This window comes from Hemicordylus capensis, chromosome 14 (assembly GCF_027244095.1).
Source record: "Hemicordylus capensis ecotype Gifberg chromosome 14, rHemCap1.1.pri, whole genome shotgun sequence".
Classification (NCBI taxonomy): domain Eukaryota; kingdom Metazoa; phylum Chordata; class Lepidosauria; order Squamata; family Cordylidae; genus Hemicordylus; species Hemicordylus capensis.
In genome coordinates, this window is record NC_069670.1 from 19,517,932 (window position 1) to 19,543,175 (window position 25,244).

A 25,244-nucleotide genomic window follows, 5' to 3' on the forward strand; every position below is an offset into this window, starting at 1 on the left:
TAGCAGATTATTCTGTTATCTTATAAAACAACTTGATAAGTTCATCATCTGTATTGGCATGCCAAGTATTGAGAGAAAAAGCATGTTTCTGCACCTGGTCAGGAATCCAGAATGTATCATTATTACTTAGGAGATAATACATATTCATCATTTATTTAATACACTTCTATCTTTTCTTTTGAGAACATTCTTCACAAATGCAGGTTAGAGTCACATTGTGGTAAACTAGAGTACGGTCTGGAAAATAGAAGCTGCCTTATACTGAGTCAGACCATTGGTCCGCCTAGCTCAATATTGTCTACACAAACTGGCCGGAGCTTCTCCAAGGTTGCAGGCAGGGATCTCTCTCAGCCCGACCTTGAAGATGCTGCCAGGGAGAGAACTTGGGATCTTCTGCTCTTCCCAGAGCAGCTCCATCCCCTGAGGGGAATATCTTACAGTGCTCACAAATGTAGTTTTCCATTCAAATGAAACCGGGGTGGACCCTGCTTAGCAAAGGGGACCATTCATACTTGCTACCACAAGACCAGCTCTCTTTCCATCTCCATTCCCCCATGACCAAATTTGATCAGCATCCAGTTGCAGCAAAATGAAGAATTTGTGCAATCAGATCCAAAACTTCTGCTATTTGTGCCCTGCTTGGTATGTGGTTAGGTTACCACGTGTGGAATGTGTACAAATCTGACTGCCAATGTAGGATGTAAAAATAGATTTGCATTGATGCGATCAAACCAGGGGTGGATTTGTGGCTCAGAAAACTGCTAATGGCTGAGTTGTGCAGAATTTGTGGGGCGTGCGGACAGGCATCCCAGTGCTACTCGCAATCTGTTACTTACATTTGTTTTGATGAGAGATGCAATGGTGGCTGCCCCTGTATTTCAGAAATCTAATATGACACAGCTTGCCCGCTCATAAATTCACTTTTGCCCTTCTTGTGCCCACAGCCCCTCTTTTTATAACTAAACTCAATTATGTATGTTTTCTAAAGTTTCATAATATTATAACACAAGGTTATTCCAAAGGGGCGCCTCCACTGCTGCACTTCCTTTCTGGATGTGGTCATGGAGGAAGGAGGTGGCAGAGAATCCTACGTTTTATTTATATAAAAATCCATTTGACATCCTTTATAGCAGGGCTGGCCAAGCTGAGACTTCCTAGTTGTTGTTGGACTACAACACTAATTATCCCCAGCCACAATGTATTGCAAATTAGGATGATGGGAGCTGTAGTCCAAAAATGGTGGCAAGAGTCCTCAGATTGGCCACCCCCACTTTATACTACTTTGCAAAGAATATAGTAGAAGGAAATGAGAAGGTCAGGAGCTAAGGGATATTCAGATGCTCTCACTGCTTCCTGAAACTGTTTATTATTTCATTGTAGGCCCAGTTCATAATACCAGCAATGAGAGTCCTAAGGAAACAAAAATCTTGCTTCTCAGGCATACTGCCACTTGTGGCATATATCATTTGGCAAAATATGCCAAAGATATCACTGTGCCAGTAATTTACAGCTAACACTGGAAGGTTACTTTTTAGACAGCGAGCCCTTTGGGAACAGGGAACCATCCTATTTATTTTCTATGTAAAGCACTTTGGAAACTTTTGTTGAAAAACATTATATAAATAGGAGGAAGTGACACAAAATTACAGTATTGGTGCAACCGAAGCCTGTGTTTCATTACATAGGAATCTGTCATCTACTACGTCAGACCACTGGTCCCTCTACCTCAGAATTGCCCACTCCAGCTGGCAGTAGCTCTCCAAAGTTTCAAGCACAAGTCTTTCCCAGCCCTAGCTGGAGATGCCAGGGAATGATGCTGTTCCACTGAGTGTTGCATACTACCAATCTGCGGCTGCTAATGGGTTGCATTTATTTTTTAAGGTACAGGTTGCTACGACCATATCTGAAAAATCTGTCCAAGCAAGCACAAAGCTGTTTAGCTTTACAAGAGCCCCTTTCAATGCTAATAGCCCAACATTTCATCTTCACATAAGAGATGGGAGAAGACAGAATAGTGAGCACAAAGTCTTCAGTGACATATGGCAGGGCACACTCTAGCATGGCCCTGGAGTGTGGCAGATTCAGCCAGGTTTTGAGAGGGCTAGGGAAAACATTTCTATTGTGGACCTATTTAGACTACCCTGGATAATTCTTCTGTCCATAACTGTATTAACAGCATATTTTAATGCTTAGTGATTAACCCAGCTTTCAGTGTGCCTAGAGGAGTTTTTCTGTGATTCCCAGAATGTATCTTATATACTGGACAGTGGAGGCTGGAGGTCACTGGGACTGGGGTGTGTGTGTGTGTGCATACAAGAAAATAATAAAATATCACATGCTAGTACTCTGGAATAATATATGCAGATTAACTCCACACAATTCTGTTCTCACAGGTAATAATTCAAATGCAATCACTCAATTTTTATTATGGTCTTAGACAGCATCAGGTAAAAGGACCATGTAACAGGTGATATTAGAAGCAGTAAAAATGATTAATTCAAATTAAAACACCCACATCAGCCAGAAATATATTGAACAGGTGTGAGGGAACCACCCATTCACCACTGAACTATAAATACCACAGAGTGTAACCAGGGGTGACTAATGATCTCGAGTACACAGCCTAGGACTCCAAAGACTTTGGCATCTTGAGACGTAAAGTTCACTTACTTATCTAAGGTTCGAACGACAAACTTCAGTATTTAATACCATTCAGCAATAGTTCTCAAAAGGGCAAGTTGGATTTTCGTAAGGAAACAGACTGTGCGGAGAGGAAATGAGCTTCTGCCTGTAGGACACTTGATCTGTATGACACATGAACTGCTGTATATTGCAACCACTAGATACACATCTAGTTATTTTGCTGTTTGGAGCAAGGGTGTCAAACAGTGGCCCCTCCAGCTGTTTTTGCCTAGTGGCCAGGGATGGTGGGAGTTGTAGGCCAACATCTGTAGGAAGGCTGCAGTTTGACACCCCTGGTCTTCAGATGTCAGAAGCAGGAACATGTTTCTTATTCCCCATCGTTTTTGAAGTCTATACCAGTGTTCCATGTAAGAGGGATTCCCAGTTGATGATTACAACACCCATAATTCACAGCTACAATGGCCTTTGGAGTTCTAGTCAACAATATCTGGGAATCCCTGTCACTAGTCTACACTAAGAGGGACAACCTGAGGCTCTCCAGCTGATGAGAGTCAAACTCTCATCCCCAGCCAGAATAAATTCTGGTTGGGGATGATGGGAGTTGTAGTCAAACAGCTGGAGAGTCTTAGGCTGGCCACTCCTGGCTTGCATATAACCCAAAAGATTAATCTGAATACATCAATCTAAGGCAGAAAAATTGCATAGCTAGCTTTGCAATTAATACACTTTCCTTCTTTGAAATAGTTAGGACTGAAGCAAAGCAGTCATTTCCTATTCAGACACTACATTGTACATGCATACAGATGTCTGTACACAAACATGTTTGTGTGTGAATGAATGTCCATGCATTAATTTTAAAAGTGAATTTGGGTAGAGGCCTTAAATTGCTGGGTACAGATAGGCATTGTATTACTCTATGTGTGCCGAGCATAATATGTGAATAGGTCTTCAGTGTCCAGTCTTTAAAGAAGCCAAAATAGATAAGCATTCTGCCAAAGCAACCATATTTTATACTGGAAAGCCAACAATCATAACTTCTATGTAGAATCTCAGACTCCCCAGCATTTTTTATCCTTTAATATAAATTGCCTTAGGTGTCTGGCCAGAATTTCTGTCAATACCTAAGAAACTAGTGTCAGCCCCAGATATCTACAATTTGGGGGCAGGTTTGCCAGGTTTAAGAGTGTTGCTTCCAATCAAGCCCTTGAGGTCCAGCACCAGTCTTAAGAAATGAAGTATCAGCCTGAAAGTTTAGTAAATAAACCCAAATTGCCACCCAATAACAGATCCTCAATTTTTCAGATTGAAAATCTTTAATTTAAAATTTACATCACACAGGGGAAACACTCACATTCTGTTACAACTAAAATTACCAGAAGTGTGCCGTAGGAATTTGTTTTATTTAACACTGTCATGGCTTTTTCAAAACACAGCTGCACCAAAAACAAAACAAAACAAAAAACCCAAACACCCCAATTTCTTCCAAGTTTGTGTATCTTTTTTTCCAGAATTTGAAAAGGAACTGAACACACTATATACATACTGCCATATAAAGAGCATTCAAATAGGACAAAATCTCTACAAAATATAAAACCCACCCTTACATATTTCATTAAAGAACCCACCAAGCCAAAAAAAAAAAAATATTCAAAAAAGTTATCCAGGGGCTCTGTGTTAATTTTTTTTTTTTAAAAAAAGCTCTACCATTTTGATTGCACACTAAATGACAACTAAAATTGATGGTAATACTCAGCTTCTTATACTACTTTGGACAAAGAAAGCTGCTTAGAGAAGTTGTAAAGCTATTTAAACACATGTTACATGTAAGCATCCTCGTAATTTGGTTTACTAAACCTTAAAACCTGTCTTTAAAATGGCTGAAGGTGGACTCGCTTTTACAAAAAGTTGCTATTTGTTGAAGCAAATTATACAATTTTAATTTGAGAGAGCTTTTAAGAGGGCATTAGGACTCCTGCCTAAAAGAAGATACCACTGAATCTATGGGATGGATGATTATATTAATCCATCGCCCTGATTCACGGACCTCTCATTCATGCAAGAGTCCCAATGCACATTTAGAGTTCTCTTGGCCACAACTCCTTCCCCACTAATTCCAACAAAGGAATTGGATCAGGGGGTCGATTGTGTGGAAATCTGCTTCTTTCCGCTAACTAAAAATGACTGCACCTCTGCCATATGCATCAGAGAATATGCAGAGGTATGGACTGAGGTACATTACAACAGAGGTAGGCAACCTCAGTACTCCAGCTCTTCCCCAGTCATGATAATGGGAGCTGTAGTTCAACAACAGCTGGAAAGCCAAGATTAACTATCCCTGCATTACAATGATGTAGCAGCACAAGTGAGCCACTGTTTAAATATCTTGGGGCTTTGTTTAGTAATGGGAAGGTTTTAGTATTTGCTGAGACCAAACAAAATTAAACATTTAAAACAAAAGGGTATATGAAAACACACACACTCACTCAAGAAATCAGGAATAATACAGAGCAACTGCTTAGAACACAGAACCTCCATGACAACACAGTGTGCACTTCTTTTAAAATTAATTATTCACACACCAATGCAGTAAAAGAACTGGGATAAAGCTTTACCAAGTCCTTTTAGTTATTTAAAATATCCAGAATTTCTGCTAAATTGCTGTATGCATTTCATTCTTTTCGAACGCCTTTTGAATTAGCTGTGCTATATCACTTTGTGAATGACAATTAAGAAAAACAAACTAGTTTTGCCTATTTTCCTGAATGCAGCGCCACCAAAATTAAATTAGTCTGATGTCATACACTAAGTGTGCCAATGTGTGCAATGCATAATTTATATTCATAGGAAACTGTAGCAGGGGCTAACACGATAATCTATGAAAAAATACCCCTTTTATCTATACCCAAGTTAGCAACAAATTCTCTTCGGCAGGATAGATAAAAAAATAGTCTCTCTTGAATACAGCCATGTATTATTTGGGTAAAATATCTATTTAACAACACAAATTAGTCTCATGAGTGAGGACTGAAGTAGTGTTGTGTATCCAGTTTTCTACTGTTTCTAAAAAGCAAACTGAAGACTGCAAAGAGAAGCACATTCCACAAAGAGCAGTTTGTTGCCATCACATCTCCCAAAGAAAGAATGTGTCATCTTGCTTCTCTACATAAGTATACTAGTTCCTGAAACTTTTCAAAATCAGAACTAGAATTCTTGATGAATAGGTTCCAACAGTAGTTTTTCAGCAAAAACCCATACTTAAAACAACTGGGAGCCTATGGGCCAAAGTTAGCCTACAGACAATTGCCACTTGATCCACCACTCTCTGTAGCCTTTTTGGTGACTAAAGAAGTATTTTGGCCCTAGACAACCAGCTCCCTCTTGCTGGCTTCAGGAGAGCAGGGAGACAGCTCAAGAAATTCAGCAGCCATCTACCCACATTTCCTGTAGCCTCCTGGCTCCTGAAAAGTAAGCAACCTGATCCCTTGTTCCAGTGCTCTACTTTAGGGCCTCTGGTTAATCTAGTCACCAACCACTGCTTTGATGGTGATATATAAAGGAGAGTTTCTCTCCTATCTTAACTGGTCTGAAAGTCTTGCAGTTTTAAAATTAAAGCCAGAGGTAGAGTCCTGACGTTCACACCAACAATATGAGTCATGTTCAGCCTGGGAGGAATATAATGGTCAGAAAGCTACCAAAGAGTAAATGATGAACTGAAGGAAGGGGCTTCTGTGTGGTTGTTCCAAGGGGGCTATATAATGTTTTTTGTCTTTAAAACATGTTTTGGAAAGGCGAGACTTCAATAGAGCGTCAACACTATCTATAGATGTGCAGAACACTCTCCAGGGATGTGTACTGTATAAAAAAGATGTTCTGAACAAGCAGAAGATTCAAAATTTTTAACCTATTTGTGCATTCTTCAGAATATTCTTTTAAGCTGAGCCAACAAGATACTCCACTCGGGCTCCTGATTTCACACAGCTCCTGCTGTCTATGTTGAACACAGACCTTTCTAATGAAAAGTTTGTTATGCAGTATATTTGACTTTAGTGTACATTCTTATATGCTTGAATTAAAATTTGTAGAATCTGTCTTGTTTTAACGGTGTCTAGAACTAACAGCATGCTTACGTAAAAACCCAGGAAGAAGGAGGAAGGGGGAAAAAACATTCTGGGGGGAAAAAACCTTTCTAATGGGGGACATGGGAAGACAAAACTGGTTCAGTGATTAAAAAGGGATGAAAACAGTGTTCTATGCACATGATCAATAATAGCAACAATGGGCTATAACATCTTAGTTGGAATGATAGAAAGGGCAAAATAGTAAAAACACACTTCCTATAAAAAGTTAACACATTAATATCTCCTGTAGGGATACCTATGATACATGGAGACATACGAGTCTGCATATCACTATTGCGAATCCTGCAACATAACAAGTCTGGTCCTATATTTTTGTTTTCTACAACTTAATCATCTTCCTCGTCTCCTTCATCTTCCGCTGCGCGTTTCCTCTTCTCTCCCCGGGCACTTTCTGCTGTGAAAGAGAGGGGTTTTTTGTCAGACTAAGGTAATAAAACTGATATTTAAACATGCTATACACATTTTCATCGCTTCTGGATACCAACATCTAGTTTATCACAAGGACACACAAAGCAAATATAACAATGTGCAGGGCTGCAGAAACCCACTAGTCTATTAGTTTGTGACGAGTGGAAAATGATGCCTGACAAGTGAAAAAAGTCCTGATGAGCAGTGTACCAACATAGCTTGACGAGTAAAATATTTTGTCTGGCTGATAAACTGAGCCTACATTTCTTCACCCCTGCCAATGTAAATCTGCTAATAGGAAAAGGGACACTCTGCAATGTCAGCAGTCCAATACATAACGTGACACCAAGGTCTAGGAGTGAATGATGTATAACAGTTCTTTTTATTTTAAATTTATTTCAATATGTAATTTATTCTCCTGCTATCCAGTCTGGTTTCCTAAACTATACTAGCATTTAATACACTGGCCTTGGAGAGGAGAGCTGGTCTTGCAGCAGCGAGTATGAACTGTCCGCTTTGCTAATCAGAGTCTGGCCTTGTTTGCATTTGGATGGCCAACTACATCCAAGTGCTGTCTGAAGCAAGATATTGCCCTTAGGGGATGAGGCCGTAGTTCAGTGGTGGAGCAACTGCTTGCATGCAAAAGGCCTCAGGTTCACTCCTTGGCAGCATCTTCAGGTAGGGCTGACACAATACTGAGTTAGATGGACCAATGGTCTGACTCAGTGTAAGGCAACTTCCTAATCACTTCAGGGTCTTGTTTCCCTTTGTAAGTTTGGGAACTATTGTTCCAAGAGGATGCTAAGAAATCTCCAAGATGCTCATCCCATTCGAGCATGGCAATTCCCCAAATTACATAAGAAAACTTGCTTCAGTTTATAGCACAGATATATTTTGTGTTTTGTGAGCTGCCCATATTTGGGGCAGTTGACAAATAGAATATATAAATAACAATAAAACCTAAAGCAGACTTGGACCCAGCTGTATGATAGATGCCTGACCATCTACCAGCCTTGGACTGCAAACTCAGGAGCAAGAAAGGAGGTTTTTAATGAGTCCCGGACTGCACATGGCTGGTGGGATCACAAATTGTGTGGGCCTACTCTAAGGTAAATATAGCCCGACCTCAGCTAGAATCTATCGCAATACAGGAAATAGTATACTTTGTTTCTAAAAGAGTAGACTATTTCCAGTTAAGTGCACAAGAACCTTTAGTGAGTTCCCAGCAGCACCTGGTGAGCCAATGTGTGAAACAGGCTGCTGGACTAGATGGGCCTCGGGCCTGATCCAGCAGGTCTGTTCTTATGTTCCTCAGAAATATGCTGAAGAAATATTTCTCTTCTACTCTGCACTCTTGTGGATAAATCATGGAATGCAAGCTAGATTTTACAAAAATGAAAACAGCTCAGAGACTAATTAAAACATCCTGACTACATCAACTTGCAAACTGGCAAGAACAAACCACCAACCAAAAGCACTATCAGTTCTCAGCTCTAGCTTAATAAAATCTGAAAACAGGTTGTGTTAAACTTTAACAGCTGGTAAGTTAAGTTTGCAGTGGAGCCTTGTAATGTTTTAAGCTGTTTAATTTTATTTAATCTGTGTTTTATTATAACCCCCCCGGACACGTGAGTTTTGAGCGGTATACAGATATGTTAGATAATAAATAAACAAACAGTGCAGTTTCACCACAGTTTAGAACAGTGGGTTACAATTTACAGTAAGATTCAGATGTCTAAAGAATCACAGGCAAGCTTATAGCCTGCTGATTGGATATGAAACTTACCTTCTTCTTCCTCATTCTCTCTCTCCTCAACATAATCATCATCGTCTTCTTCATCCTTAGGGAGGAAAAAGTTTTCAGAAACTTAGTCTCACTTAAAACTACCAATCAGCAAAATCTCTTCCAAAACTGATATTCCCGTCTCATCCCATTAAGCATATCTTAGTCAATCAAAGTAAAACATGTCACATATGTACTCCAAGACACACATGCTTAAAACCAAAATCACCTTTCTATCTTGTTGGTCTCAAATAAGTGACAACTTATTCGATATATAGCCTTGATAGCAATACTAACTACCATTTTTGTTTGTGAAAATATTAAAGAGCAGACTTGTGAAAATAAGGTATAGAAGTTATATGTACCATGGCACAATGGGGGTTGCTGGTTCAAATCCCCGCTGTTATGTTTCCCAGACTATGGGAAACATCTATACCGGGCAGCAGCGATATAGGAAGATGCTCAAAGGCATCACCTCATACTGTCCTGGAGGAGGCCATGGTAAACCCCTCCTATATTCTGCCAAGAAAACCACAGGGCTCTGGGGCTGCCAGGAATCGACACCGACTCAAAGGCACAACTTTAGAGAGGAGAGCTGGTCTTATGTAGCAAGCATCACTTATTTTCCTTGGGTCTGCCCTGGCTGCATTTGAATGGAAGGCCACATGTGAGCACTGCAAGATCTTCCCCTCAGGGGATGGAGCCGCTCTGGGAAGAGCGGAAGATTCCAAGTTCCCTCCCTGGCATCTCCATTCCTGCAACTTTGGAGAAGCTGCTGCCAGTCTGTGTAGACAATACTGAGTTGGATAGACCAATGGACTGACTCAGTATATGGCAGCTCCCTATGTTATATCCCACGACTGTTCGCAAAGAAAAAGCAATACATTTTATAGGAACATAGGAAGCTGCCATATACTGTCAGACCATTGGTCCATCTAGCTATTGTCTGTACCAGGCCTGCTCAACTTAGGCCACTCAGCTGTTTTTGGACTACAACTCCCATAATCTCCAGCCATAGTGGCCAATAGCCAAGGATTATGGGAATTGTAAGCCAACATCTGCAGGAGGGCTGAAGTTGAGCAGCCCTGGTCTACACAGACTGGCAGCGGCTTCTCCGAGGTTATAGGCAAGAGTCTCTCTCAGCCCTATCTTGGAGATGCCAGGGAGGGAACTTGGAACATTCTGCATGCAAGCTGGCATGTGCTTTTCCCAGTGTGGCTCCATCCCCCAAGAGGAATAACTTACAATGATACTGATAATGTGATAATGCTCACATGTAGTCTCCCATTCAAGTGCAAACCAGAGTGGACCCTGCTTAACAAAGGATCTACTACTACGACTACTACTACTACTACTACTGTCTACCCCAAATGAGCTCCTGCAGCAACGCAACCGTTATGAAAGAACAACTTAAATGAAACACCAGCGATGATATGGTTGCAACAGAAAATAAGCCTTTAGGGCAGCGTGCTAAATTCTCCACCTGAAGTACACTGAGCTTAGGGATTAGTCCAAGATCACTCTGTAGGTTTCATGGCTGAGTGGAGATCCGATACTGGGCCATCCCCATTCCTCGTCACATGCTTTAAGCCAGGGGTGGGCAATCTGGGCTCTCCAGCTGCTGTTGAACTATGATTTCTATCATTCCCAGCCACAGTTTATTGTGGCTAGAGACGATGGGAGTTGCTAGAGACGATGGGAGTTGTAGTTCAACATCAGCTGGAGAGCCAAGGTAGCCTATCCTGCCTTAATCCATTTTCTAGCATGTAATTTAACTAGAAAAGCATCCAGTGAGGGACCATGGAACCAAATATTACTTAAAATATGTACATTCTACTGTTCAACAAAGAAGTTTTCAAAATTGTTTACATAGCAAAAGATATGAGAAAGCTGGTTCCCTATCCCAAAGGGGCTCACAATCTATAAAACAAACATAAAGGTGTCTGGAACAGCTGCTTGTGGCTATTCAGTTCTGCTGGGGAGAATGAGAAGCTTGGTGTGCCAGGGAAAGGAGGAAATGTGAAGACTGAGGAGATGCTACAGCAGAGAACAATTTGGGCATTCCAGCAACAGTATACACTGACAACAGAGTAGTACCAACAGGAAGGCAAAATGTGTCTTGGTTCTAACAAGGTGGGGAAACTGCATTATGAAATAGGGTAAAGGCCAAGGCCACCAGAACCTTCTCCTGGCATGTAGGAAACCTGCTTGGGAACCTTCCCCTCGCATGCAGGAATCTGCTATCACACCAACTTTTTGCACATCTGTGTGCATCATAATGAGAGAATCAAAGGCTGAATGTTACCTGAATCTCTTCTTTCATCAAATATGAAAGGCCCACTTCCTCCTCCTCCTCCTCCTCTTCACCTTCTCCCAAATCTGAACCCTCATCATCTTCTTCATCATTCTCTTCATATTCTCCCGGGGGACCAGCCTTGTCCTCATCTTCTTCTTCCTCATCTTCATCCCCATCTGAAGGGAGGGCGATGTTAGTAAATGTATACTGCATACTTCACCCCCCTCACACTCCAGAATGTAAGGGCTGATCTACAAGTTCAAAACAAATGCACATGGTACAGTCCTCTTGGGACAGGGCCCCCTTCTGTATGCATGTGAACGACAATGTCTGAATGGTCCCCCCATATCGAGGGCTGTCAGGTTACAGGGTGATCATATTTGGCATGTTATTTGACCTCTACACAAGCAGAAAAACACACTTCAACCTTATTAATTTCCTCTCACTGTACCTCAAACATTTTTCAAGTGGCCAAGTAGAAGTTTTAGAAATGGAATGTTTTCCACAGGAAAATAAAAGATGGGGGGAAATGCCCCACACTTCTGCCCCGCAAGCCCCAGTCTGACATCAAGTCTAAAAACAGCTTAATATACAGGCATCGAAGATGCTTACAAAGCATTACCTTCATCATCTTCGTCTTCCGAATCAGGGGCCTCGTTATCATCCTGATCAAACCCATCTAGGTATGTGACTTGCTGCAGCAGCTTAAACACACTGTCTCTGTAATCTTGCAGGTTTGTGATCTCGCAGTTAAACAAATCAAGGCTTTTCAAGCTCTTAAGGTTTTGCTGGAAAGAAAAGAAAGCTTTTAATCGCTTTATTATTAGTGCTAACTCGATATGCTTCAAAAGTTAAGCCTGCAATCTCACCACACACTTCCCTGGAAGTAAACCCCCATTGAACACAGCGAGACTTGCTTCCAAGAAAACTTACACAAAAATTGCACTCTGTTCCTTACTCCAGAAACCAGGCAAGCTATAAGGTTTACAGACGCCAGCTGGCAAAAGCAAACGGACTTTCGAGAACTGCAGCCCTCTCAAGTAGCTATGACTATTAACAGGTGAAGAAATGTTGGCTCAGACAAAATATTTTACACGTCAAACTAGTAAGGTAAAGTGTGTCATCAAGTCAATTTCGAGTCCTGGAGCCCACAGAGCCCTGTGGTTTTCTTTGGTAGAATACAGGAGCGGTTTACCATTGCCTAGTGAATTTCTGTAGCCTTGACTATTAAGACATTTAGGAGGGGCGTGTGTTCACAAGGTTCAGAAACTTCAAAAAGACGAAACCACATAGTATGTTTCTCAAAATTCACATGCCCATTTAATTGTGAACACTGGCTGACCTCAGACTAACCTATTAAATAGTATTACTCAATCTAAAGGACTACTAAATTTCAACGGGACTTCCTCTAGCAAATTTAGTCAGGATGTCAACGAGGGGTTGTTAACTGATGAACAGCCCCATGGTTAATTGCTCAGCTAACAAATGTTGTTAATGCTTTCCACAACATGTTGGCATCCAATACCATTGCACAGTACTTAAATGATTCACTTATGGAGGGGGAACCATTGTTTGGAGAGAACTCCACTATGGACTTAGAAATGCCTGGGAGCCTTCACTGCCTCCTCCACAGCAAAAACCAAAGGGATTCCCTCACTGCACTCAAACCATCATGTAAATCAGTTTTGACCATTCCTCACACTGTGTCCTGTATGATCTATTATACTAAGCACTAAAATCATTTAGTCTGTCCATTTTAAACGACACTAACTTCTGTATAACTGTACCTTAAGCTCTTGCTATTTTTATATTTTGTACTTGGTAAATACTAGCATAAAACCAACATTCACGGTGGTTTATAGATTAAAATGAATAAAAATATGTATACACACACACACACTTTAAAAAACAACCCACAACTGGCAAACACCACTTCAAGAGGCGTTCATTCTTTTCTCTCACAAAGGCAGGAATGCCTCCAAAAGAGTGTATGCTTCTTGCTTTCAAGTATGCTCTAGCCATTTGCAAATGTAATATGTTAAATTTTATCTGTTAACTCAGGAGTTCTCAGACTTGAGGCCCCAGATGTTGCTGAACAATTATCACTTATCATCCAAGCTGCAGACTTGGTCTTTTACGGGGAGTGTTACCTCGTCCAAAACCAGATTTACCTAACTACCTGGATGATCAGTTTTACCAACTCAGAGCAATTCCATCTTATCTGGATTAAGTTTCAGCTTGTTTGCCCCAATCCAGTACAGAGCAGCCTCCAAGCCCTGATTCAGAGCATCCACTGCCTTCCTAGGTCCAATGAGGGCTTTTTAAGGAGGCACCTAATGACTGCCTCCTTCAGCCAAGAGGACACCACCCCCTGCTTCAGAGAGGCATTCACCACCCCCACCACCCATGGACCCAGTCCTGCTCTAGCAGCCCTCACCAACCATGAAGGGCAAGGGTCAAGCACAGACATGGTAGGCCTCAGCCTTCCAAGCAGCCTGTCCACCTCCTCAGGCAACACAGTCTGAAAACCATCCCATATATCAAGACCAGACAGTGTACTGGTAACATCTAGTTCTGGTGCCACAAAAACCATCGCATCCAAGTCAGAACAGATATAAGCAATTTTATCTGCAAAATGTAGTGCAAACTGACCACAGTGGACTATTCAGTTCAGGGTTCAGACTATTCAAGGGTTCAGTTAGATGGTCTTTGGGGCCCTCACATAGGAGGCCCCAAACCACTCCAAAAAGTGGTTGTGGCTTGGAATGATGGGAGTACAACATAATCTGAGGACCCAAGTTTGAGAACTCCCAAATGAACTGATAAACACAAGCAATCGGCTGACCCATATTTCTGTAATTGGCAGAGAGCCAAAGTAAACATATATGCTCCCACTGTACCATTTGATTGTGAAATTATGTCGTCTAGCCCTCTTCTAGGGATGCTAAAGTAACAAAATGATTCCACTCCTCTTTGAACCCCACTTTATACTTACAAGGGTTTTCACGGTGCTGAGATCTTTGATTTTGTTGCCACTCAGATTTAGGTATGTGAGATTGGGACATCTCTCTCCCAAGACTTCCAGACCTCCAGAAATGGAATTGTCACTCAGTTCTAGCTGCAGTATCAAAGTGTCATATAATTAGGCAGGCAGATGTTTTGACTCCAATACTTTTCCAAGCCAACATTTTAGTAAAAGAGTAGACATCTGACAACTTTGTTTAGATTCCTAGGGCACATTTTACTCAAAGAAGTTAGCTAAGCAAAGCTGGCTGTATTTTGATTTCTCCAGAGGCAAGAAACTATTTCTTGCTTGGATGATTATCCAAGTTTACATTTAACCTACAAATATACAAACAAGTTTATCTAAGCGTTAACTGTAACAAGCTCAGCGCTGAAGTGGCAGGATGGCCCTTGGGCAAAATGTTACCATAACTTGCCTTCATAGGGCTATTGTGAAGATGAAATGGGTAAAAATCCGACCGCTAAAATTAAAATAATAATAATAATAATAATAATAAATGGCCCTCACCTTTTTAAAGTCATGTGTGAATGTATTTCCCAGATAGGTGCTTAGATGTAGGCTTACAATTTTATGTTAGGAATATGATTCACATTCCCAAAATACATGTGCAGTAGTATCTCAACAGGAATGGACTATATATGAAGATAAAGTCTGCTCACCTTTCGAAGCTTAGTCAAGTTGGGGAGTTTGGCCAGTGACGTCAACTCTATGTTGGCCATGCTGAGAAACTCTAGTTCTTTAAATGTGTCATTCAGACCTTCAATTTCACCATTGCTAGACTGACAGTTATCAAGTACCAGCTCAGCGACCTGCAAAGACATCACATGAGTCTTGGAACGGAAGAGAGGTCCCAAACTACCTTGTGCTGGGATTAAACAGACAGTTCGCTTTTAACTTTAAGAAAAGGGCTGTTACTGCAGCTTAAAAGGTTTTCCCTAAAGGCAAGAATTGCCAAACTAGGTTAGACTAATAGACCCCTCAGTGATGAATTAGTATACAAAAGATTTAGTATGCCAAGTTGCAAAGATGTGTATCCCTAATCTACACTCATGCTATATTTATTTAATTTTATATCCCGCTCTTCCTCCAAGGAGCCCAGAGCACTACATACCCAGAGCCCGCTCTTCCTCCAAGGAGCCCTAAGCACTACATACTTAGGTTTCTCCTATATAACTGGACATTCTCAACACTTGGGGAAGCAATCCTATATTCACATCAGCCTATAAGGAGGAAATGTGCAGTTCAGTTACCAAAATGGACCGCGACTCAAACAGCAGAATTTCAATTTGAAATATTTCAGAGATTCTTAAGACGTGTAGCTGAATGCCCCTGAACTGTCACAGTGTCCAGCATCGATGACGCACAGCATTCTGAATTTGGGGCAGCAGTGTTTTTACTGACCCTAAACGCAGCAACATGTGCCAAAGCTACGGTTTGTGATTTCGGCAGCGGGGAAGTGTGGAGGCTGCAAGATCACTGCTCTGGTCTTTGTGCAGATGGCATGAGAGGCCATGGACTTACTACTGGAGGTTTAGCAAAACACTCCTACTGGCTTTCTCCCTCCCCATACTAAAAGCAGAAAGCAAACGGGATTCTTTGTCATGGCAAAGAAATCATATCCACTCCACACCCAGAACTTGCACTACAGTTTACGGTAACATTTTGTTCATCAGCAGAGAAACACTGAAAAGTTGAAAGGCTCACGCACACTCCCCACACCAAGGTTTCTCTCGTAGCTAAACACCCGACACCGTTTGGACAATTTAATGCATTCGAGGGGCTTCACCTGCCATCTGTAGCAACCAAAGAAAAAGGTTTGCATTCGCTGGGGTTCCTTTCTGGTTTTCGCCAGACACCACAACTACGTTCTGGACTCCGGCGCTTCAGGAACAGCAGCGGACTGCATTTCCCGCACACGCTCGGGACTCCAGGACTTCTTCCATGGCAGACTCGCGCAGGAAGGAAGTTACCTGCTCGGCTCTCTATGGCCTGTGCTGGCAGGCCCATTCTCCCCCAGTCGTTCGACACGAACTCATGCCACGGCTAGCTTAGTGGGTGGAGATTTGAGACACAGAGCTTGTCTCTTCCCCCACACCCCATGACCAAGGAACTCAACAGCAATCGCCTTATCTTCTTTCGCCATTGGATTGTAAAGAAGAATGGAGGGGGCCATTACTCCATCCATGTGGAGGGGCTCAGCAGGGCAAGATAAAGAAACAAATAAAGACGGCCTAGATCCGTACACGTCTAAAATGTATCGTTTGATGGGTGTGTGCGTGTTTTCATTTAAATTAAAAAAAAAAAAATCCCTCCCTTTTAAAAAGGCTACAGAAAGTCAAAACCATCTGCGTAGCTGGGACTAAGATGGATTCGGTATTAGCCGTGGCTCGTTTGCCAGCAGTTAAAAATAAAGCAGTGTGTTGGTTACAGCACAATACCAACGGCGAAAGTTAAAGCCCTCCTGCCTCCACAAAGAGCAGCTCTGGACGGAGAGACCGATAGCACCAGAGGAAGAGAAGCCCCTCGCAAAATTTAGAACCCCCAAACGCAACCTTTCATCAAGGTTGGCAAACCCAGATGCGTGACCTAGATTTGAGGAAGGAGCATCTAACTATCGAAAAAGGAAGAGGAGGAGATAAAAGTTTTAATTTGGCCATGGCTGCCTCCATAGGCAACAGGGCGGGTGGGAAATCACATTTCCTAGGTTCACCTAGTTTTTAAAATGATTATTAACTAGGGTTTGGGGCGGGGAGAGATTTCACTGAAGCGCAGAATGACCTAGATTTTTCTTGCACATCCTCCACCGAGTGGAAGGAGGCGGTGCTGGGAGACGAAGAGTTAAGCACCTCGGCTCTTCAATCACGGTTGGCAAATTTCACTAAGCTTGCAACAAACCCCCGTTTAGGGCAGAGCAGGCAGGAGAAACGGGGCGAAGATCGGGCTGGTTTATACAGGGGGGTGGGGGAAAGAAAAAGAAGATCTGATTCCTGCCAACAGCAGCATCAAGACATATGGGCGATTTTTTGGGGTGTGTGTGGCGTTGTTTAAGATTGCAAAATTAATAATTTTGAGGGGCATTTTTTGTGGCGTTGCAAGACTGCAATTTTGGGGGGGGGCGATTTTTGTTTGGTGGGGGTGGCGTTGGAGAAGATTTCAAATTGGATACACCAGTCAGCATGGTGTAGTGGTTAAGAGTGGGCCAGCCCCTTCTCTCTCGGCCTAGCCTACCTCACAGGGTCGTTGTGAGGATAAACATGACCATGTACACCACTCTGGGCTCCTTGGAGGAAGAGCGGGATACAAATGTGTAAAAAAAACCCCCAAAAACCAACCAACAGGAGAAAAAGGGAACCAATCAATGCAAGTCAGCTCTCATTTGGCACGATTAAGGAAAGAGTTTAAGAAGAGAAGGGCTTTTGTGGCTTCTTTGCCTGCCGTGGCATGTCCAAATGCGCCCTTGTGCGCACTTCTGGCGCAATCGGGGGCAGCGACTGCGCCTTGGAGAGGAGGAATCTAGCAGGAATCCACCATTTAAAGAGAGAGGTGGAGAGAGAGAGAGAGAGAGAGAGATGGGTTGAGAGAGAAGGGAGGGTTGGTGGGGCCAGGCAGGAGAGGGGGCTTAAGCAGGGGGAACTACTGGAGACGGGGCGGTTCCGTGCTGGGGAGCTGGTCCTCACCTTCTCGGGCGCTCGGTTCCTCAACTCCAGGCTAATGCGCTTCTTCATCTCCATCGCCCTTTTGCCGCCCTGCTGTCTCTCCAAAGTGGAGAGGGAGGGAGGGGCGCAAAACTACCCAAAGGAAGGGGACCGAGAGGGGCAAAGAAGCCAGGAGGGGAAGACTGGGGGGGAGAAAGAGAGCCCCCCCGCACCCCAGATCAAGAAAGGGCTAGAAGGCGGCGCAAATGGAGTTGGGAAGTCCGGGCTCCTCCTGCTGCGCTCCTGTGGCGGCGGCGGCGCCTCTCCTCGCAACCCCTGCCCCTCCTCTCGCGAAGCACCCAGCTCCTTCCCCTTCAATGGCCGCTCGCACACTGAGCCTCCATGACACGGCGCATGGGGCCCCCTAGCAGACGCCCCGCCTCCTCCGGCCAGCCTCACGCGCGCGCCAGGCCGGGGAGGAGGCCCGAGGATGGAAGCGCGGCTCGCCCGCACCCCGAGGCCCGGATTGGCTGAGCGCGGCCGGCCTCCTCCCGCTGGAGAGCCACCAGTGGCTAGGGTCGGCGTCCGTCAGGAGAGGGCGCGCTCTCCGCCCTCCTGGGCCGGCCGGGCTGGAGGTTGCCGCTGCTTTGGTGTGCGCCTTTGGCGCGCGCTACGATCAACACGTCCGGCGAGGGGCTGCAGGAGAGCGTCCCTCGGCCATTGCAAAGGCCGCCCTACAGAGCCAAGGCCACGCCCGGCTGGCCCCTGCCTCCTGGGGTCGCCGCGCTTGCATGCAAAGGCCTGGCTCGGCGAGGGGCGTCTCTGCTTTCCCATGATGTCATGCTGAGGCTCTTGCTCCCCCCCGCCGTGCTATATGCTTCGGCTTTTTATAAGCGCCAGAAATTTAAATACTATCGCCTCTCAGTGGCAAGGTTCTGAAGGGGTTCCTCCTTCCCTTCTTGTGGCGCCTTCCTTGGGCGGTCTTAGCAGCCGCTTCTACTTGCTTTATTTTTACATTTGTATCCCACTTTCTTGACTCTTCCTCCAGGGACATGGAATGTTAAATAAGCTTCATTTTGGTCGTAGGCCCGCAATAGCAGCACAGATGCAATAAGACCCAGGCTGACCCCTGGTTCTGGTGGTGTGCGGGAGAGGGAGAAAAAAATTCTGCTTGTCTACTTTCTCTACTTCATGCATAATTTTGTACAGCTGCTTCTGCTACATTTAAAGACGTTTTTGTTACCCCCCTCGACACTCCTAGCTATTGATTTATTTAAAATATTTCTATACTACCCAAAGCTTGCATCTCTAGGTGGTTTACAATAAAAATTTAAAACATCAAATCAACTAACAATTAAAAACATTTAAAACCCAGTATTAAAATTTCTAAAACTATAAATCTTATTAAAAGCCTGGGTGAACAAATGTGTCTTCAGAGCCCTTTTAAAAGTTGCCAGAGATGGGGAGTGCATTCCAAAATAAAGGGGTAGCAACGGAGAAGGCCCATGTCCAAGTAGCCGCCAAATGAGTTGGTGGCAACCACAGACGAACCTCTCCAGGTCTTAAAAGGCTCATGGCGAAAAGGACGTTCGTTCTCTTAAATACCCAGGGCCTAAGCTGTTTAGGCTTTTAGAGGTAATAGCCAGCACCTTGCATTTTGCCCAGAAATGTACTGGCAGCCCATGTATTTGTTCCTCAGACTCTTTTTGTATCCTTTATTGTCTTGCAATTCCTTTGCCAGAGTTTGTTATTTATTATTTATTATTTGATTTCTATACTGCCCTTCCAAAAATGGCTCTGGGCAGTTTACTTTCTGTTCTCCATTTGCTCAGAACATCCTTTTTATAGCTTCCCTGGCTACTTGTTAGCCTCCTCCTCCTGAACTTGGTGGTATCTTCCCTCTTTCTTGGTATGCATTTCTACTGAGCTTTTATTATTGCTGTTTTGAATAAGTTCCATGCTTTCTGGAGTGATTTGATCCTCCCGACTTTCAGTCTCCTTTTTACCATTCCCCTTATATTTGAGAAGTTTCCTCTGTGCTGGACCTCCTTGGCAGTGCTCCACTCGCATATAAGGAGGCTATTATTAGACCACACTTGAAGAAAGCTAGCTGGATCCCTCAGAGTTAGCTAATTACAGACCTGTTTCTAATCTTCCATGGTTGGGCAAGGTGGATGAGTGGGTGGTGGCCTCTCAGCTCCAGGCAGTTTTGGATGATGCAGATTATCTAGACCCATTTCAAACTGGTTTTCGGGGCTGAGGCTATGGGGTGGAGACTGCCTTCGTCAGCCTGATGGATGATCTCCAACTGGCTATTGACAAAGCAAGTGTGACTGTTGGTCCTTTTGGATCTCTGTGGCTTTCGATACCATCAACCATGGTATCCTTCTGGATCCCCTGGGAGAGGTGGGATTGGGTGGCACTATCTTACAGTGGTTCCTCTCCTACCTCTCTGGCAGATTCCAGATAGTGTCACTTGGAGACTGTTCTGCTAAGCGAGAACTGAAGTGTGGAGTCCCACAAGGCTCCATACTGTCTCCAATGCTTTTTAACATCTACATGAAACCGCTGGGGAGAGATCATCAGGAGTTTTGGTGCTGGGTGTTACCAATATGCTAATGAAGCCAATATGCTGATGACACCCAGATTTGCTTTTCCATGCTGACCTCATCAGGAAATGGCATATCTTCCCTAAATGCTTGCCTGGAGGCAGTAATGGGCTGAATGAGGGATAACAAACTGAAGTTGAATCCAAATAAGATGGAGGTACTGGCTGTCCACGTGAGGGTAATTGAAGTCTCCCATTATTACAGCTCTGCCTCTCTTTGACGCCTCTGAGTTGCTTCTCCAACTCCAGGTCACTCTCAGCATTTTGGTCCGGAGGGCAATAGCACATCTCTAGTCACCCATTTCCTTTCTGTCCTCATATTGTCACCCGTGATGATTCTGTGGAGGACTCAAGTCCTCCTAGGTTTTCTAGCTTGTTGGATTCTATCCTTTCTTTAATACCATATATAGTGCTACAGTGCCCAATCCTCCATTCCCTGTCCTTTCTGTAGAGTTTGTATCCAGGAATAACAGTGTCCCACTGGTTCTCACCATTCCACCAAGTTTCTCTTATGCCCACTAGATCTATGTTTTCATTAGCAACCATGCACTCCAGCTCATCCATCTTGGCCTGGAGGCTTCTGGCATTGGTGTATAAACATCTATACACAGTGTCTCTTCCCTGGTGTTGGCATGTTGCTATCTCCCTTACCATCACTTTACCCTTTTGACCAGCTGTCAAGCGTTTTCATCTGCTCTACTCTTGGTTCTACTTTGTCCCTTCTGGTTTATCTGAAGTATTTGTACCCTCCCACCTTAGGGGATTTTGCTTGCTGAACCAGATACCACCCAGTTCCTGCCGCCCCCCGGCGTCATTTTAAAAGCTGCACTGTGATTTTAAGGGCCAGCAGTCTGGTTCCATCTTGGTTAAAGTGGAGCCCATCCCTTTTGTACAGGCTTTGCTTGCCCCAAAATGTATCCCAGTGCCTAACAGATCTAAACCCCTCCTCCCGGCACCACCATCTCATCCATGCATTGAGACCCCTCAGCCCCGCCTGTCTCACTTGACCCACTACTAGGAGGCCCCCCAACCCCAGGGGAGTATCCTCTGTACAAGAGGATATGGGCACATCACCCAAGATTAGGGGTCCTTTCTAAGGGAACATTCCCCTCTTCCTCAGACTGACGTCTTGCCCGGAGACCTTCATTCTCTATGACGACAGAGGAGCTGTCAGCCTGGGAGTACAATGCCTCTATCATGTCCCCAGGGGTCTCATCGACATACCTATCTGCCTCCTGGAGCTTCTCCAGGTCAGCCACCTTGGCTTCAGGGAATGAACTTGTTCCCTGAGAGTCAGGAGCTCTTAGCACTGAGCACACACCATAGTCACACTTGCAACAATCTGTGCAATATACTGTGAATCACCCCCTCTCCTGCTGGCATTCTACCTTCATAACTGGTTTCATTGGCTATTTAGAATAGCCTACCTAGAACAGCTAGGAAAGATTGTGCCATTGAGTCGGTGTCGACTCCTCACGACCACAGAGCCATGTGGTTTTCTTGGTAGAATACAGGAGGGGTTGACCATTGCCTTCCTCCCTTGCAGTATGAGGTGATGCCTTTGGCGTTGTCACTGAAGTGAGCACCTTCGTATATCACTGCTGCCCAAAATGATGCCTTTCAGCACCTCCCTATATAGCTGCTGTCCAATATAGGTGACTACAGATAGGAACATAGGCAGCTGCCATATGGTCTATCTAGCTCAGTATCGTCTTCACAGACTGGCAGCGTCTTCTTCAAGGTTGTAGGCAGGACTCTCTCCCAGCCCTATCTTGGAGATGCTGCCAGGGAGGGAACTGGGAACCTAGATGCTCTTCCCAGAGCGGCTCCATCCCCTGAGGGGAATATCTCACAGTGCTCACAAATCAAGTCTCTCTTTCATATGCAACCTGGGCAGATCCTGCTTAGTTAAGGGGACAAGTCATGCTTGCGACCACAAGACCAGCTCTCCTTGCTCTGTATTTACTAGGCACAGAGGCTATTCTCAGTCGCCCAAAAGCTGACTAAGGGAGCCTAGTCCGCTTTTGGGTGATCGTGTGCTGCAACGGGAGCTGCACAGCTTCCGGCAGCAAACCTCGCTATGTACCCTTCCCCTTAGACAAGGCTAACGGAGCGATCGCTCCGTTAACCTCATCTTTTTGCTCATGTATTGCTACGGTTTGTGGCAACACATGAGTAGACCCCCAACCGGGAGGCTGCAAGCAGTCTCCCAGACTCGGGGGTCTCTCCAGGATGCCCTGCACGCTCACATGGGGCATCCTGGTGATATACCAAAAGCAGTTTTTTTGTCTGGGTGGTGTTAAATGCCACTCACACACACGCACAGAGAAAGAGCTTGAAAGTTTATTTCTGCAGAAATCAAGGCTATCGGGGCAAACCCAGATCGAGAGCCCAGCCTTTTGTTTGCTACAAGCATTTGTACCCCAACATATGCATTTTCTTCCCCCAACCCTCTTTGCCATTTGATACATGAAAGATAACACCTAGATGGACAGCAGAGAAGATCCAGGCCCAGTTGACATTTGTGACCTTGTTCCTGCCTTTTGTTGTTCTTTGAGAATCTTGACACCAACTTGCTAAAGTTGAATTACATCCGAGATGGCCCCTCGGCTCATCCCTTATCTTCAAGGCCGAAGGCCCTGTTCCTTGTTATTAGAACGAGGGGAGTGTGAAAGCTGTATACATTCAGGAATGCGAAAGCGGGGGCCCCTACAGGTCTTGGAAAGTTCAAGCCTCTTCAGCATATTTCTAGCTAAACTAAAATGGAGTCACTTTGGTTCACATCTCAAACATATCACTGGAACTTCCAGAGATCGCATGGCCCTCGATGGCTCTGTGACAGAGCTGGCAGTCATGTGGGCAGCCAATCTGGTTGCCCAGGGCTGCCTTTGGATTGTCTGCGGGGAAAGCGGGCTAAGACCTGGAAGAAGATCTTCTCACTAACTGTGAGAAGAGCTTCACAATCTGGGAAGCACACCAGTGGGGATTCAAACTAACAGCCTTTTGCTCCCTAGGCAGGCTGCTTCTCTGCTGCACCACCACAGCTGACAGCAAAGTGCAGTTAAAATCATTCCATAAAGACACAATATAAAACATTCTGATACAAATAGCAGTATAGTAACCAAGAAAATATAGAAGTGTCCCAGGTAGTAAAAATATGCTCTCAGGTGAGCCCAAGTCCTCTTGAAATCTAAGTGCTGTACCACCAAATAGTGAGAAGGTTTCCCAAAGTGTAAGAGTCCTATTCAATGGGTCAGATGCATTTCAACATATGAGTCTGCTTCAGTGACCTTTTTAGACACTACCCTGAAGGCATCACTTCTGCCGACTTCTATAAATACAGATACATGAAAATTGCTACCGTCTCCACCATGACCTTATCGCCATCACCATATGGACAAAAAACAAACTTACCAACTTCTTTAACTCACAAAATAGCACATTATAACTCTGATATATGGGCCCCCTTCCCCCACAAAAATTAAAACATTAAGAAAGTTAAGAAGTAGAGCAACATACACTTAAATTGCAGCTCTCTCCTGCAAGGTTGCCTGGGTCATGAAGAAAACCACATCTGCCCTCTTTTAAATGTAATCCAGGAGGCTTTCAGCTGTTACTTGTCAATTGAATTAATGCAGTTGCCCAAAAGTTAGTTAAAGGGGACCATGTTCTGATACTCTCTGAATGGGGAAAAGCCTATAAAAATTCAATAGTGTGGGCTACAGCATAAAAGACCAGTATATATCTACTCAGTGATATATATTGGTTACTCACTTAGTTCTGTTTCTCCTCAGAACAACCCTGTGAGGTAGGTGAGGCTGAGAGTCACCCAGCAAGTCTCATGGCTGAACGGGGATTTGGACTCAGGTCTCCTGGGGCCCAAGGTTCTAACCACTACACCATGCTGGTTCTCTTTGTGGCTACTGGCTGGAGACCGTTGTTGGTGTGTGCCCAGCTGCCGAAAGGAAAGCCTCTTGAGATCAATTTTGTAAGTCAGCACACACTTTTCTCAGTTTAATCAACAAAGTCCTATTCAGTTTTTAATAAACTTACGTCTGTCCACAGAACACAAAAGTGCTTAGTTCACACATCAAACCCTAAGTTCAAGGCTAATGGACATGCATGTTCAAATTATATAGCAACATGAAATAAACTCCACACATTTCGAATAAACAAAGTGAATTCAGAACAAGATCACAGTGTGGTTTAAGTTGGAGAGTTGTTCTTTTGAGGCTGGAGGAGAGTTTTTAAATCTTGAATCCCCACTGGTACTATATTGGGCAGCAGCAGGGATGGTCTTGAACAGGTTGTTTCCACCACTTTTTGGCTTAGCCTGAGATTGATCAAGCCTTTGGGCATGAACAATTGTAGAAAAAGGTGCCCCCACCTAATAGCCACAAAATATGTATTTTTAAATTCAAATCTCTTTCTAAAGGAGACTCTTCCCGACCCCCTGCAATGGGTAAAGGTAAAGTGCGCCGTCAAGTCGATTTCGATTCCTGGCACCCATGGAGCCCTGTGGTTTTCTTTGCTAGAATACAGGAGGAGTTTACCATGGCCTCCTCCCATGCAGTATGAGATGATGCCTTCCGGCATCTTCCTAGATATATATCTTCCTGCTGCCCGATATAGTATGAGCGGGGATTCGAACCGGCAACCTTCTGCTTGTTAGTCAAGCATTTCCCTGCTGCATGGGGGATCTCTCCA

At 44.1% G+C, this 25,244-nt stretch overlaps 1 protein-coding gene and 1 long non-coding RNA gene across 6 annotated transcripts in view; one reads left to right on the forward strand and one right to left on the reverse strand.

Annotated features, from left to right (window-relative positions):
* Positions 1-3,937: 3,937 nt before the first annotated feature.
* On the reverse strand, positions 3,938-24,142 carry ANP32E (acidic nuclear phosphoprotein 32 family member E). 5 transcript variants are annotated; one of them, XM_053279018.1, is made up of 7 exons: positions 24,057-24,142; positions 14,954-15,103; positions 14,265-14,387; positions 11,892-12,057; positions 11,279-11,445; positions 8,977-9,031; positions 3,938-7,176 (listed from the first exon to the last, which is right to left on the reverse strand). In XM_053279018.1, the coding sequence occupies exons 2-7, from the start codon at positions 15,011-15,013 to the stop codon at positions 7,109-7,111; spliced, it is 639 nt and encodes a 212-aa protein (XP_053134993.1). In that variant the 5' UTR covers positions 15,014-15,103; positions 24,057-24,142; the 3' UTR covers positions 3,938-7,108. The 5 variants fall into 5 exon arrangements, with proteins under 5 accessions (XP_053134993.1, XP_053134990.1, XP_053134989.1 ...); XM_053279015.1 differs by lacking the exon at positions 24,057-24,142 and adding an exon at positions 17,972-18,454 and having other exon boundaries at positions 3,938-7,173; XM_053279014.1 differs by lacking the exon at positions 24,057-24,142 and adding an exon at positions 17,972-18,439.
* Positions 7,185-25,244, forward strand: part of LOC128337716 (uncharacterized) — a 50,504-nt gene continuing 32,444 nt past the window's right edge. The window contains exon 1 of the long non-coding RNA XR_008312408.1: positions 7,185-8,731. This is a non-coding gene — a long non-coding RNA (uncharacterized LOC128337716). The remainder of the gene's footprint in view (positions 8,732-25,244) is intronic.